Here is a 14,827-nt window from a genome sequence, read left to right on the forward strand (position 1 = left end):
ACTGTTCAATCGTCTTGGGCCTTCTTTGTTGCACTTTCCTCTTTATGATGCGCCAAATGTTCTCTATAGGTGAAAGATCTGGACTGCAGACTGGCCATTTCAGTACCCGGATCCTTCTCCTACGCAGCCATGATGTTGTGATTGATGCAGAATGTGGTCTGGCATTATCTTGTTGAAAAATGCAGGGTCTTCCCTGAAAGAGATGACATCTGGATGGGAGCATATGTTGTTCTAGAACCTGAATATATTTTTCTGCATTGATGGTGCCTTTCCAGACATGCAAGCTGCCCATGCCACACGCACTCATGCAACCCCATACCATCAGAGATGCAGGCTTCTGAACTGAGCGTTGATAACAACTTGGGTTGTCCTTGTCCTCTTTGGTCCAGATGACATTGCGTCCCAGATTTCCAAAAAGAACTTCGAATCGTGACTCGTCTGACCACAGAACAGTCTTCCATTTTGCCACACTCCATTTTAAATGATCCCTGACCCACTGAAAATGCCTGAGCTTGTGGATCTTGCTTAGAAATGGCTGCTTCTTTGCACTGTAGAGTTTCAGCTGGCAACGGCGGATGGCACGGTGGATTGTGTTCACTGACAATGGTTTCTGGAAGTATTCCTGAGCCCATTCTGTGATTTCCTTTACAGTAGCATTCCTGTTTGTGGTGCAGTGTCGTTTAAGGGCCCGGAGATCACGGGCATCCAGTATGGTTTTACCGCCTTGACCCTTACGCACAGAGATTGTTCCAGATTCTCTGAATCTTCGGATGATGTTATGCACAGTTGATGATGATAGATGCAAAGTCTTTGCAATTTTTCGCTGGGTAACACCTTTCTGATATTGCTCCACTATCTTTCTGCGCAACATTGTGTGAATTGGTGATCCTCTACCCATCTTGGCTTCTGAGGGACACTGCCACTCTGAGAAGCTCTTTTTATACCCAATCATGTTGCCAATTGACCTAATTAGTGTTAATTGGTCTTCCAGCTCTTCGTTATGCTTAAATTTACTTTTTCCAGCCTCTTATTGCTACTTGTCCCAACTTTTTGGGGATTTGTTGACACAGTGAAAATTTGAATCAACGTATTTTTCCTTTAAAATTATACATTTACTCGGATTAAACGTTTGATCTGTCATCTACATTCTATTACAAATAAAATATTGACATTTGCCATCTCCACATCATTACATTCAGTTTTTATTCACAATTTGTTTAGTGTCCCAACTTTTTAGGATTCCGGTTTGTATTTGAAGCAGATCAGTCGCTCCTTTTATGCTACTCTGAGGGAGGTATAGCACAGAGAGGGAGATGTTAAACGTGATGACCTATAAAGAGGTTTCTATAGTTCCACTGAATTTCATGTAGCTGTTTTAAAAGAAATGTGTCCTCAGAAAATAACCTATTGTTTAAATCACGTTTGTATGTTAAACTTTTTAATAGACTTTTTGGTAATTTTTTGTCCCTCTCTATATTGAAAACAATAATCCTAAAATCATGAACATTTCACACTGACCACTAGGCCTGAAAAATGTTAAGACTTCTTGGTCTTCAACAGCAGCCACATGGTTCGTAGACACAATGGTGTGGTGGAGACCTCATTGACTTCTATGGGAGAGTTTTCTAGGCATGCTGTGTGACCTGTGCAGAGGTCAGGAGGGAGTAGATAAGCTGTGATATCACATATTGTGAATGGTTAATCCTGTGTTTTATTTATAATGTGTGTTGTCTGTCATTCTAATTCTGCCTGTGATGATAATACAGTGGCTACTGAAAAGATATCTGAACAGGAAGTCTCAACATATTAGGCCTAGTGGCCAGTACGAAAAGTGCACGATATTAGATATTTTCTAAACAGAAATAGTAACAAAGAAGATTAAAACAATAATCACCATAAAAAAATTCCTTAGCATGAAAACATGATTTAAACGATAGGTCATTTTCCGATGACACATTCCAGGACTCGGGGTGCGATGGTGAACGATGATTTTTCCTGTATCTGGGAAAGAAGGAGGATTCACAGGTTTTAACTTCGAGTCCCAGCTGCGTTTGAGCAGCTTTTTACATGAATATATTGGATTAATTAATAGAAAATGAAGTATTCTCAGGCTCTGCAAAGACGAGGGGGTTAGTCAGCACATCCCAATGCGCAGGTGCGCGCTGCCATGGCTGAAAACATAGAGAAAAAAGACAATGCAACAGCACCCTGCATATCAGATAAAGTACAATAATGCCATAGTCACAAAAAATATTATATTGCTAATGCGATGCTTAGCAAATACATTTTGTACAAAACCATCTGAGCCCGTCTGCCGAACGTCAAGGCGATCTCTGTAAGATGGGAACCTAACACTAAATACTCCCTGTTATGCGCCATAATGTTCAGGAAGTGTTGGTTCCACATGCATGCTGGCTCCACTCTGCCTTTTACCATTTTTGGTGCCATCTCGCTTTATAAATAAGCGTAGCATTAGCAATATAATAATTTTTGTGACTATGGCATTATTGTACTTTATCTGGTTTGCAGAGTGCTGTTGCATTGTATTTTTTTCTCTCTGTATTCTCAACCTCAACATCCACCCTCAGATAGAGGAGCAATGTGGAGATCTAGGAGACCTACTTTAAAGTGGAGACAAGGGGTCACATTTACTAAGACCTTTAGTAAGACGTTTTACGCCAGTCTCGGTTTTCCTGTTGCCCGCCGCCCTACGATTCGTAAAATTTATGAAAAGATGTACATCTTGTATAAATCACGCTGTCCTTGCGCCTGGCGAAAAAAACTGTTTTAGCTCCTGGCTGCTATAGTTTTCTGGTAACATTTACCTGAGAGTAAATTTGCTGTGGCCAGAATCCCAGCCCTGGCACCCCCCTGCCCACCACCTAACTGAAACCGTCCGTGTGACTAAATATTGTCACACAACCGATTTAAAAAAGGGTTTTGCGATAATTTCAGAAAATATCTATGTCCTAGTGACATGTATTGATTGATGGGGTTCAGGCTGGGTGCTGAGACCCTCACTGATTCCTGAAACGAAGGGGCAGTAGCAGTTTAATGCTACAACCCTTCATCTGTATTTAGCTCCTCTTCGGAGAGGTGTGGTTAGTGGCGTATGTGCTTATAGAAAGTACATGAGCCCATTCGTCCTCTGCTCCAATCTACAAGGAGAGGTGCTCAAAGCTGAACTGAGATGAAGGAACATAGCACTAATCTGAACACTTCTGCTACTTGCTTCAGAGGTAATCTTCTCCAATGCCTTTGCTTTGTTTTTACTTCGAGGTGTACAATGCATTGGGTTCATCTTTGCTTACATGTGTTTTTAGGCCAAGAAGGGTATAAAACGGAAGGCAGATACTACAACTCCTGCTGTGTCTCTGATTTCAACCTCCCGTGAATACACACCTTCTCTACCCGGACCAAGACAAACCCAGGAAGCCTCAAGTTCAGAAATACCCCCGGCTGATACATCAGTCAGAGATCTTCCTGACTCTCAGCATCAAGTTCAAGCAATTATTCATAGTTCACTATCAGAGCAGCTAAAACACTGTCATAATATACTTAATGAGATGATGTCTAAAAAACATGCTAGCTATGCCTGGCCTTTCTACAAGCCTGTCGAGACTGCATGCCTCAACTTGCCTGGCTTTAGTGACATTATAAACTGTCCAATAGATCTGGGAACCATCAGAGTAAGTACTTGTAGGATGCTGGGAGCTGTTGAGAGATTTTGGAGATGTTCCAGTTGATAAGGATGTGTTTTTGTAATATTTTTTTATTTCACATAAACAAAAAAAAAAAAAAGATTTAGCAGGAAGAATACATTTGTCAGTTTGTGTTGTGCTATGGGCTTACTCCCAAGACTACAACACAGTTTACAGTCGTCTGCAGCCACTCAAAAATTTGGGATAAAACAAAGTAAAAGAAGATGGTCAGTTCGGTTCTACTTTGTATTGTCATTTCTGCACATATGTTTCAATTTCATAGTAAAAGCAAATATAGGAAACTTTATAATATATCTTAATAGAGAAAAATATCACTTTCTGTATTTCTTTCCCACCCAGCCTCTAGAACTGTTTATTCACCATCAGTTCAAACATCAAATCTTTCTTGAACGACAAGACAGACTGAGGGATCAGGTTACTGCCCATAGAAGTTCATGAAAAGGGTGGGGTGGAATGAGCCGTTGTAGGGAGGCAGAGGTAGAGCTACATAGTGAAGCTGCTGCAGACTTTAAGAACTTTTCTGTCTCACCCCCCATGCTAGATTCACAGCTACACTGCTCAGTACTGCTAATGTTCTCCATGCTGCTGCTATTTCTGAGAGGATGCTACAGAAAGATAAGGAAGCAGGATCTCTTCTTCTCTGTGTATATGGGAGACACATTGAGGGTGCATTTATATGACCTCATGTATTTTGTAGTCTGCAAACGTGGGTCCTCAAAAAATATGGAAGACGTCCATGTTTTGGGTGTCCGTTGTAATAATGCCAATACTTGTACGCAAAGTGGACAAAAATAGGACATGTTCTATTTCTTTTGTGGGACTTATGGATGTGGACCGCAAACTCTGTGCAGTGGTTGTTTTTTTTTTTTTTTTAAAGATATGAATGGGTTTGCAGTCCACCAAAAATGCGGCTTGGATGCAGACCAAAATGGGGCATAACCGTTTCCACTGACTAGCTCACAGAATATTAAAGGAAATCTGTCACCAGGATATTTGCTATTGAAGTAAAGCCAATAGCACTTAATACCTTATTTCCAGATGTGCCTTTGTTCCAGCAATAGATGTTTTTATCCTCCTGAAAATCCATGTTTATTTGGTATGCAAATGAGCCAGTAAGGTGCCCAGATGGGGGTTATTCTTGCAGGAAGAGGCCCAGGCACGCCTCCTGCCAAAATGTGTCCACCCACCCCTCCTACATCACATTCAAGCCATAACTCTGCCCCCCTTTTCCCTGCTTCCAGCATGAGGGCGGGCTTAGGCGCTAGCAGAAGGCGTACTTGGGCTTCTTCCTGCAAGAGTGACGCCCCTCTGGGCACCTTACTGGCCCTTTTACCTACCAAATCAACTGGATTTTTAGAAGATAGAAAACATCTATTGCTGAAACAAAGGCACATCAAGAAATAAGGTACTAAGTGCTATTAGGCTATGGCTTTACTTCAATAGCGATTATCGTGGTGACAGATTTCCTTTTAAATATCACCAATATTAAACACTCGGACAACCCCTTTAAGCTGGCAGGTTCACTTCAAAGGAACACAAAACCCTCTAAAAACATAAATAACACAAATACATTTAGTCCGTAGTGCACACAAGCTATGTCTACATAGTGCTCACCAAACTGCTCTCATAAGCAGTTTAGAAGAGATCTTGCAGACCAACAGCTTTTTTCTTCCCCCAGTCTTCTCCATCTTCAGCTACAGAACAGCTAAGTGCATGACTTCCACGCAAAAACACACTGAACAGAAGGTTCAGGAGAGGGGCAGAGCTTAAGCCTCCAACACACTGAAACTCTAGCAGATCAGTCTTCCTGCACTGCTTTAGGAATCCCTGCCCTTTATCCCCACATCCACTTTCTCTCTCACTCCTCAAAAATCTATCATCCGCCTCCCAGCCATTTCAGCTTGCTCATTCTACCGCAGCCCATTTTATTTCAGCGCATTTTCCCTCCACCCTAACACGTTCCCAGTCTGTATGCTTTGAAGTTCCTCATCAATTTCTTCCCCCGGTTCTCACCACCTCTGCGCTGCGAAACTTCACTGATCGCTCCCTTTTACTGACACGCTCCAGATATGCCAACACCAGGGCAACGATCAGCCTGTCATTGTCACTTGGCTCCCAACATCTTTGTTATTCTCATAATAATGAGGAGCTTTCCTGAATACAGTTGAGCGAGTCTCTAGGAGTGCTCTGCTCTCCATCAATTCCTCTGTGCCTCCCGTCGCTCTCCAGTCAGCTCCCGGAGAGCTTGCTGAGGCTGGACTGCGCCAGAGATGCAGAGGCAACCGCATTACCCCAGTACAGGGCATATCTGCAGATGTTTGGTTTGTAATGTTATTGAATATTTACACTGTACACCAGCAGTTGGAGCTATGGTTGGCATCAGGAATGTAGCTAACCACCCCATTCCTCCCCTCTTGGCAAGAGTGGATTGGTTCTACTTCCTGCCAGTAGAGTGGAGTCATAGCTAGGACTGTGAGGAGTAAGGAAGCATGTCCCATTGTTCCTGCTTTAAGGGCTTTAGGGACCAGAGAATCAACTAATCTGTGAGATCACTACTCCAGAGAGACTTCAAAAACCAAACTACAGGTATTCTGCAAAACTACAGCATTACAGTAACTAGAGTGAATAGCAACCATACCAATTCAGACTTTGCTGCAGGTGAGGGACTACGGCTTAGACACCCATCACCTTAGTTCACATGTAAGCCAAGTCCACTCAAAGCCAGCATTACGCAGTAGACACATATAGCCACAAGTACCAGCTTTCAGCTATTAGCCAGAGGTTCAGGAGAACATCAGCAAAGTAGCATACCAGAGTTACCATTATCTACCACTTTGCTGGCTGCTCTCATTCATTATTTGGGAAGAGGAATTGCACTGTGTACAAACTTCTGCTGGATGCACTACAACTTCTGTTTTGCACTTAGTAAAGAGCAACTTTAACTTTTCTACTTCTGGCCTGATTCCTTATACCTCCATTTGACCCCACTGATCCCCAGGGCGCAACGACCTGAAGGAGTACACACGTGACACATCATGTCATCAAGGCTACTACCACTCCCATCCTCTGTACTGGCTCCTCAGGGGGTCGCTGCACAACCAGATCACTTCTCCAGGCCGGGACTGGCCATCTGCCTGACCGAGCTGCTCATTGTGTGCCGCCCACCCACTTAAATACTACAATTCAAATGGTCCTGGCTGCCCACCCAACACAGCACACAAAGTCCTGACGATGTCGGTATGTTCTGTGCTGAGCTGAATGCACGGCTCAGCTCTGCTACCTTTCCTCTTACCAGGACCACGCCGCAAGTGGCTGTGTCATGATGAGTGCAATAGTGTTCAAAGCCAATGCGTCTCTATAATTGAGACTTGCTGCTGTATTGTGCTGACATGATTCCTTTACATTGGGTTCTGGTATGAATTCTGTATCGGCCCCTACAGAACTCTTAGCAGCCCCTACATAGGAGCTGTTCTGTTCCACATTTTCCTCTAAATGGGTTCCTAGGCCCCTTTAGTTACAAAAATGTATAGATTTAACCCTAAAATATAGCCTCCAACAAGCCCCACTATTCTCATAAAAAACATTTTATCCCCTTTGCACTTGATAGGAGGTAAATGCATGATCCGTGGGAATCTGACTGCTAGGGGCCCCCTTAGATGACAAGAACCAGGGTCGTCTGTGTGAGTGGAGTGCTAGTACACAGGTGACCACTGCTTTTTCCATTCTCTGGTATTTGGATTTTCCACATTGACCTCAGGTGAATGGGATGGAGGATCTGTAATTACACTGCTCGCTGCTGCAGTGTCGACAGCTTGCAGGTAAACAGTGAAGAGAAGACAAACAGCTGATCGGCAAGGGTGCTGAGAATCGGACACCTGCCGATCAGCTATTGATGAAATCTGGGTATGGGTACTTTCACACTAGCGTTTAAGTTTTCCGGTATTGAGTTCCGTCATAGGGGCTCAATACTGGAAAAAAAACGCTTCCGTTTTGTCCCCATTCATTGTCAGTGGAGCCAAAAACGGAACTGAACAGAACGGAATGCTCCAAAATGCATTGTGTTCCGTTTAGTTGCGTTTCCAGACCGGAGCGCAAACTGCAACATGTATTTTGCTTTCCGTCCTGGGATGAGGAGCAAGACAGATCCGTTTTCTCTGCCACAATAGAAAACGTATCTGTCCCCCATTGACTTTCAATTGAGTTAATGACTGATCCGTCTTGGCAATGTTAAAGACATGTTAAAGATAATACAACCGGATCTGTTCATAACGGATGCAGATGGTTGTATTATCAGTAACAGAAGCACTGCCGGATCCAGCAAAAACGCTAGTGTCAAAGTAGCCTAAGAACTTCTGCAGTGATATCATGGAGACCAGACTTGATACGTACATTCTTTTTACACTATATCCATAAATATATCAGAATGGCTAAGAGTATATCCTACATATGTAGTTTGATCTCCAGAATACTTCTGCATACTCCCCATCTATTCTGACTTTTACTGACTAGGAGATTCCTTCCAACAAACTGGCCACACTCACTGTGTAGACAAAACTTATCCAGACTAAACCCAGCCCTCTGCTCCTACACTTCATTTGTCACATGCACCAGCGAGGGGTGAGAAGACATGGCTGCAGCCTGAGAGCTATTTATTTTTTTAGGGGTTGTCCTCTCCTTTACTATCCTCAGGATTGGCCATCAGTATCTGAATAGCAGGATCCTTTCTAACACCCTGATATGACTTGAAGAAATAAAATTGCACCAAACTGCAGTGTACAGTATGTGAACCTGGTCTATGGCAGTTTTTTGTTATTCTGGGTACGGAGAATTTGCTAATTGAGTAGCTGTATTTAATATGCTTTCTATCGCTTTGCTAAGTGTCTTTTATTTCTATATTCAGGATAAAATGGAGAACGGGCAGTACAAAGACACCCGGGAATTTGCCTCTGATGTTCGGTTAATGTTCATGAATTGTTACAAACAAAATGCGCCTGACAGCGAAGTGGTGAACATGGCACGAAAGCTGCAGGTAGGTGGTTCCTGATGATCTATGTTGTAAAATGTCATTGGAAAACACTGTGCACTATAGGCTGTGAATACCTAATTTTCATACACTGAATATAGTCAATTCATGAACACATGAAGAAAAGAATATTAGTTTCTGAGGTTTTCCAGGCTTTTATCATTGGTGACCTATCCTCAGGATAGGTCACCGATATCAGATTGGCGAAATAGACATTTTGGGAGAGATGTATGAAATTGTTGAAAATAAAAACTTTCTTTATTCCACAGCAACCAGTTAACTTTAATTTTGTATACTGCTCTCCAAAATTAAAGAGGTTGTCCTATTAAAAATAAATATTCATCATTTTTCAAACCAGTACCTGGATTTGAATATTTTTGCAATTGCATGTAATTAAAAATTTATTATAGTCACTTAGTTATACTATGAAATATATTTTTATAGCACCGACTGCTATTTGGCCTTTTTCCCATTTCTCCATCCACCTCAGTAACATCGCTGAGGTGGTCGCACTTGCTCAGTTCCATCCTTCAACTGCCACCAGCTGTATGTTCTGTTAGAAGGTGGGACAGTTACAGGGAGAGAGCTGCAGCAGAAAGGACATACCCCATCCCGAGAGAGAACGCTCCCAATAAGCTGCCAACTCAATATAAATTTAGCAGAGCGATTGGATAAATGAATGGGGAGATCTCTGGATCCATGTGAGGTGCAGGGCTGGTTCTAGCTTTGGTTGAACGAGACTGCAATGTACTATATAATGTCCGATTCAAATTTTTTACATTCTAATTTTAAAACAGTGCTGTGTTTTTTTTTCCCAGCTTTATAAATCTGACCATATTCCATGTCAACAGTCCAGATTTTGCTGGAGCAGGACTGAAATGTCCTCATTTTTACAGTAATTTTTATATGCTGACAAATGTTTTTTATTTTTTATTTTATATATATATATATATATATATATATATATATATATATATATATATATATATATATAATTGTTTCAGAAATCTCCCCCATTTCCATTCCATCCACTGTTACAGCCACAAGTGAGAGATGACACTTGACCTCTGTAGGGGCAGGAATACACAGAGCGAGAGTTTAAAATGCCCCCTCCTCCCTCAGTGTTTTTTCCTGTCTCTACGGGGTCAGCATACAGAGGCCTCTCGGTTGGGAGGTGAAGAGTTTGTTTCTTTACTTTATTTTACCTTCATCCCCCTCTGCCTTCCCGCAGCAGGGCTAAGGCTACCTGGCCTCTGCTGGAGTCTGCGTTCCTTTCACTCACTGTTAGTCTTCCTTCCACTTTAAGTCGGAAGCAGACGGCCGATGCCGGGACCACGTGGGAAGCGCTCGCAGTCTGCTGCCGGCTGCGCTATAGCATCCCTTACGTCCGGCATGCGGGAGGGGGGGGGGGGGGTGTGGAGCTAAATCTAATGGCTGATATTTGGTTGCTCTTTCTCTGTTCCCTAGGGAGCAAAGAAAGCCAAATCTAAAACCAGGTCTCTAAAGTGCACTACTTGCGCCAAGAGACTTCCTGATAACTACAAAAAGAAATTATGCAAAGTCTGCATCTCTGATGTTTTAAAGGAGGAGCATCCATCTGTCTTTTCGGAAATCATTAATTCTGGAAGAAATCAAAACTTCCCTAGCCTCCCTGAGAGCCCCTAGTTCCTCTATTCCGCCACCAAGTTGCAGCCAAATGACAGGTCAGCAAGTAACATTTGTTTACACAATAAAGTGCATCAATATTACAATAGCTATTCGTTTTTGTCTTCATTACGTCGCGTAACCCATAACAAAAAGTGCATTGCATTGTTTAGTGATGTACATCATTACATCACATTACAATGTGCGGTGAGACAGCCAACCCAACATCACATGGCATCTATATTTAACAGAGCATATCCTATATTTCACTACTAGTATGGGGCAATCCACGGAGTCAATCTCCATCTCTCAGCGATTCAACACGATACATTGTGGACTATAATGTGTGAGCAGTATTACTGTAATCTGCCTAATCCAGACATTTGATCTCGGATACATTCTTCTGCTAGCGCCCTTGAAACGAATCCTGGATCGGACACCCAACCCCCCCCCACACACAGCCATAAACTTATTTGGACGTTATCTCTTCAGATAGATATCTCTCTCATGGCGCAGAATACCTTTTAATCTGTTAAAATCTCGTGGGAGGTTCAGGTGCAATCCAATGTCTAGCTATTAATATACGAGCTTGAAAGAGCATTCTTTGTATACAAAGAAATATATCATTACCTTGGACTTCCACTTTTAATTGGCCTAAGACACGTTTTAGGGTTACATGGTATGTCTATCTGCGTAACTTGCTTAATAAGCTTCACTATCTCCTTCCAAAATTTTCCAAGTTTAGGGCATGTCCAAAACATGTGTATTAAGGATGCATTTTCCATTACACAACGAGGACAACATAAGTCAGGCCGCAGGCCTATCTTATACATAGAAGCAGGGGTTTTGTACACCCTGTGTAGTAAGTATAGTTGTGACAGACGCTGTGCTTCATTGAAAGTCAAAGAGGGCGTTGGGGACAGCGTGTCCTTCCATTGTTCCTGAGTAATTTGACCTACTTCAGCCTCCCATTTATCCTTAACAGGAAGGGTCTCTGAAGGAGAAATGGTGCCTTTAATGCGACTGTATAACAAGGAAATCAACCCTTTCGTATTGCACTTGCTTAATAGCTGTTGCATAATTGTTGGAGTTGCTAAAACCTTCGCACTCCCCGCAAACTTCTCTTGATATGCGTGCCTCAATTGTAAAAATTGATAGAACGCTGAGTGCGGGAGTGCAAACTCACTCATATTACCATCCTCCTGGATATGGTTTAGACTAAGAACACCCTTTTTTTCCCCAAGGTGAAAACCCCTCTAATCTAAATATCTCCGGAAGCTTCGGGTTTCGCTACAAAGGCGTATGTCCATAGAGTCCAGTAAGGCCAATAATATCTTTAAATTTAGACCAGATCTTACACATTAGGGACACTGTGGGTAAATCCCCAACACCTTGTATTCTCCTTATTTCAGGTACACCGATTGGTATATCTTGTTTTACCACATAGGGTACTATACGTGCTGAGGGCCCTCCTTCCATACATTGCCCCCAACCCTTTAGGTGTTGTAAGTGAGCAGCTACATAATACACCCAGGGATTTGGTACTGACAGACCTCCTTCCTCTTTACCTCTGCAATGTTTCCAGTTTTATTCTAGGTTGTTTTTTCTTCCATCTAAGTGATCGGAAAATACCATGAATTTTGTAGAATAACCTTTGGGGAACCCAAACAGGTGAATTGTGTAGGAGATACAGCAGTTGGAGCATCAGGATCATCTTAATCAAATTGCATTTCCCTACCACTGAAAGTGGAAGCTTGGACCAGGCAGAGACCTTATCCAGAAATGTAGTTAACAGGGGGTCTATATTAAGTTAAACATAATCTGCAACCTTTAATGTAACCAGGACACCAAGATATTTAAATTTATTGACAATTTGTAATTTAATCTTTGACCAATCCATATGAAGAGGGAGCCTATCAAGTGGAAGTATCACTGATTTATCCCAGTTGATACGTAACCCCGATTGGAGGCCAAATTCAGTAATATGTTGCATTACCGGATGGATCGACCGCTCCAGGTCACCAATATATAGAGGCAGGTCATCTGCGTATAGGGAGACTCGTTCTTCATGAGAACCCAACGGAAACCCCGTCCAATCCGGTGACGCACGCAGTGTAAACGCTAGCGGTTCAATGGCCACTGCAAATAGGAGTGGGGACAGAGGACACCCTTGTCTAGTCCCGCGATGCAACGAGAATTGCGGACCAAGCTTTCAATTTGCTCTAATTCTGGCCAGCGGGGATCTATATAAAAGTTTCACCCAGGATAAGAATCCCGGGCTAAACCCCATAATTTTCATGGTTTCCCACAGATAGTCCCACTCGACGCTGTCAAAAGCGTTGGCAGCGTCGAGAGAAACCACCGCCCTACACCCCCCCCCCCCCCCCCCCCGCATCCACTCGCCGTTGGAGATTAAGGAAAAGCCTCCTTAGGTTGATAGACGTGCTTTTATCAGGCATAAATCCTGATTGGTCATCATGTATTAAAGTATTAATAACCCTGTTTAAACGAATGGCCAATATTTTTGCTAAGATTTTTACATCTACGGGGGAGGAGGGAGATGGGCCTATAGGACCTCGGAAATGTCGGATCTTCACCCGGTTTTGGAATGACCACCACCACAGCCTCTCTCATGGAGGCTGGTAGTATTCCCTCCCTGAAAGCGCCATTAAACACGTCAAGAAGTTTCAGCAGGATAACATCCTGGTATCTTTTATAAAATTCACTAGGTAATCCGTCAAATCCTGGGGCCTTTTCGTTGGAGAAAGACCCAAGTGCCATCTTAAAGGGATTCTGTCATGAAATTTTAGGCCTATAACCTTAAACATATGGCCAGGTCCGTACTAATAACCTGAATCCGAAACTGTCTTTATTAAATCTGCCTGTGGATCTATTAGCACATAAAACAGGTTTTTATAACCTGTCATTCACCTACCTAAGGTGCCCAAGGGGACGTCGCTTCATACAGGGTGCCCGGCTGCACCCATATCCGTCTGGTGCCCAGCGCCGCCCTCCCTGTCTATAGTGCCGCCTTCCTCACCTCAGCCCCGCCTCCGCAATCGTCAGGTCCCTCAGGTTATGCCTAGTGCGCACGCGCGGGATCTGGCAGAGGAAGGCGGCGATTTCAACTGGGAAGGCGGCGCTGGGCACCAGACGGAGATGGGTGCAGCCGGGCACACTGTAGGAAGCGACGTCCCCTTGGGCACTTCAGGTAGGCGAATGACGGGTTATAAAAACCTGTTTTATGTGCTAATAGAGCCACAGGCAGATTTAATAAGGACAGTTTCGGATTCAGGTTATTAGTACGGACCTGGCCATATGTTTAGGTTATAGGCCTAAAATGTCATGACAGAATCCCTTTAAGCTCCTCTAATTCTATAGGTTCATCTAAATAATGTGCTGATAACGACGATAATTTCCACTGCAGAATATTGGCAAGATATGACCTTATATTATTGATATCCAACGTAAGTTTATATGAATAGGTCTCTATAATAGGAATGGAATTCGTGAAGAATGACAGTCGCCTGCCGACAAGATTCCCCCTGTCGTTCGGATAGCCATTATCTGAGAAGATCCGGGTTGTGAGCGAACTATTCTAGCCAATAAACAGCCTGCACTCTCCCCCGCTTCAAAATATTTCTGGGACATAAAGTAGTATTTATGGTCTGCAATCTGAGTAAAATAATCCTTTAGTTTATCTTGTGCCGACTTCCACTGTAACTCCCTTTGAGGTGAGGGGTGTCATATATATTCTGCTTCAAAAACTTTTACTTCCCTCTGCAGGGTATCTGTAAGCTCCCTAGTAGCAGACTTCTTCCTCTTAATTTTTTGAATGTAAAGACCCCTGATTAATGAGAAAATCCTTAATCTTTTCCGTAATTGGATCCTCTCCATCAAGGAGGTCTATCTAAAACGGATTAAGCCTCCACATATATGGACCCCCATTTCCACTAGTGAATTGCAATTCTACTCGAAGCGCAGAATGATCCAACAGACTACGTGGTAGGTATTGAATGTGCGAAATAAGAGGTAACCGTTCCAAGGATCCAATAAACAAATCAATCATGGAAAGGGAGCCAATACGCCGGGGAGAAACAGGAGTATTCACGAGCATCCGGGTGCCTAACTCTCCAAAGATCATGGAGATCCAGCTCCCTCATCAATTTGGCCAGCGAATAGGGATGAGCGAACTCGAACTGTATAGTTCGGGTTCGTACCGAATTTTGGGGTGTCCGTGACACGGACCCGAACCCGGACATTTTCGTAAAAGTTCGGGTTCGGTGTTCGTCGCTTTCTTGGCGCTTTTGTGACGCTTTCTTGGCGCTTTTTGAAAGGCTGCAAAGCAGCCAATCAACAAGCGTCATACTACTTGCCCCAAGAGGCCGTCACAGCCATGCCTACTATTGGCATGGCTGTGATTGGCCAGAGCACCATG

The 14,827-nt window shown here is 43.2% G+C and overlaps 1 protein-coding gene across 1 annotated transcript in view; it reads left to right on the forward strand.

Moving 5' to 3' along the window:
• BRDT (bromodomain testis associated) overlaps window positions 1-14,827 on the forward strand; it is a 63,528-nt gene that overhangs the window by 33,022 nt on the left and 15,679 nt on the right. The window contains exons 6-7 of the mRNA XM_044301702.1: window positions 3,324-3,689; window positions 8,623-8,751. Of these exons, the coding sequence (XP_044157637.1) occupies window positions 3,324-3,689; window positions 8,623-8,751 (495 nt within the window). The remainder of the gene's footprint in view (window positions 1-3,323; window positions 3,690-8,622; window positions 8,752-14,827) is intronic.

This window comes from Bufo gargarizans, chromosome 7 (genome assembly GCF_014858855.1).
Source record: "Bufo gargarizans isolate SCDJY-AF-19 chromosome 7, ASM1485885v1, whole genome shotgun sequence".
Classification (NCBI taxonomy): Eukaryota; Metazoa; Chordata; class Amphibia; order Anura; family Bufonidae; genus Bufo; species Bufo gargarizans.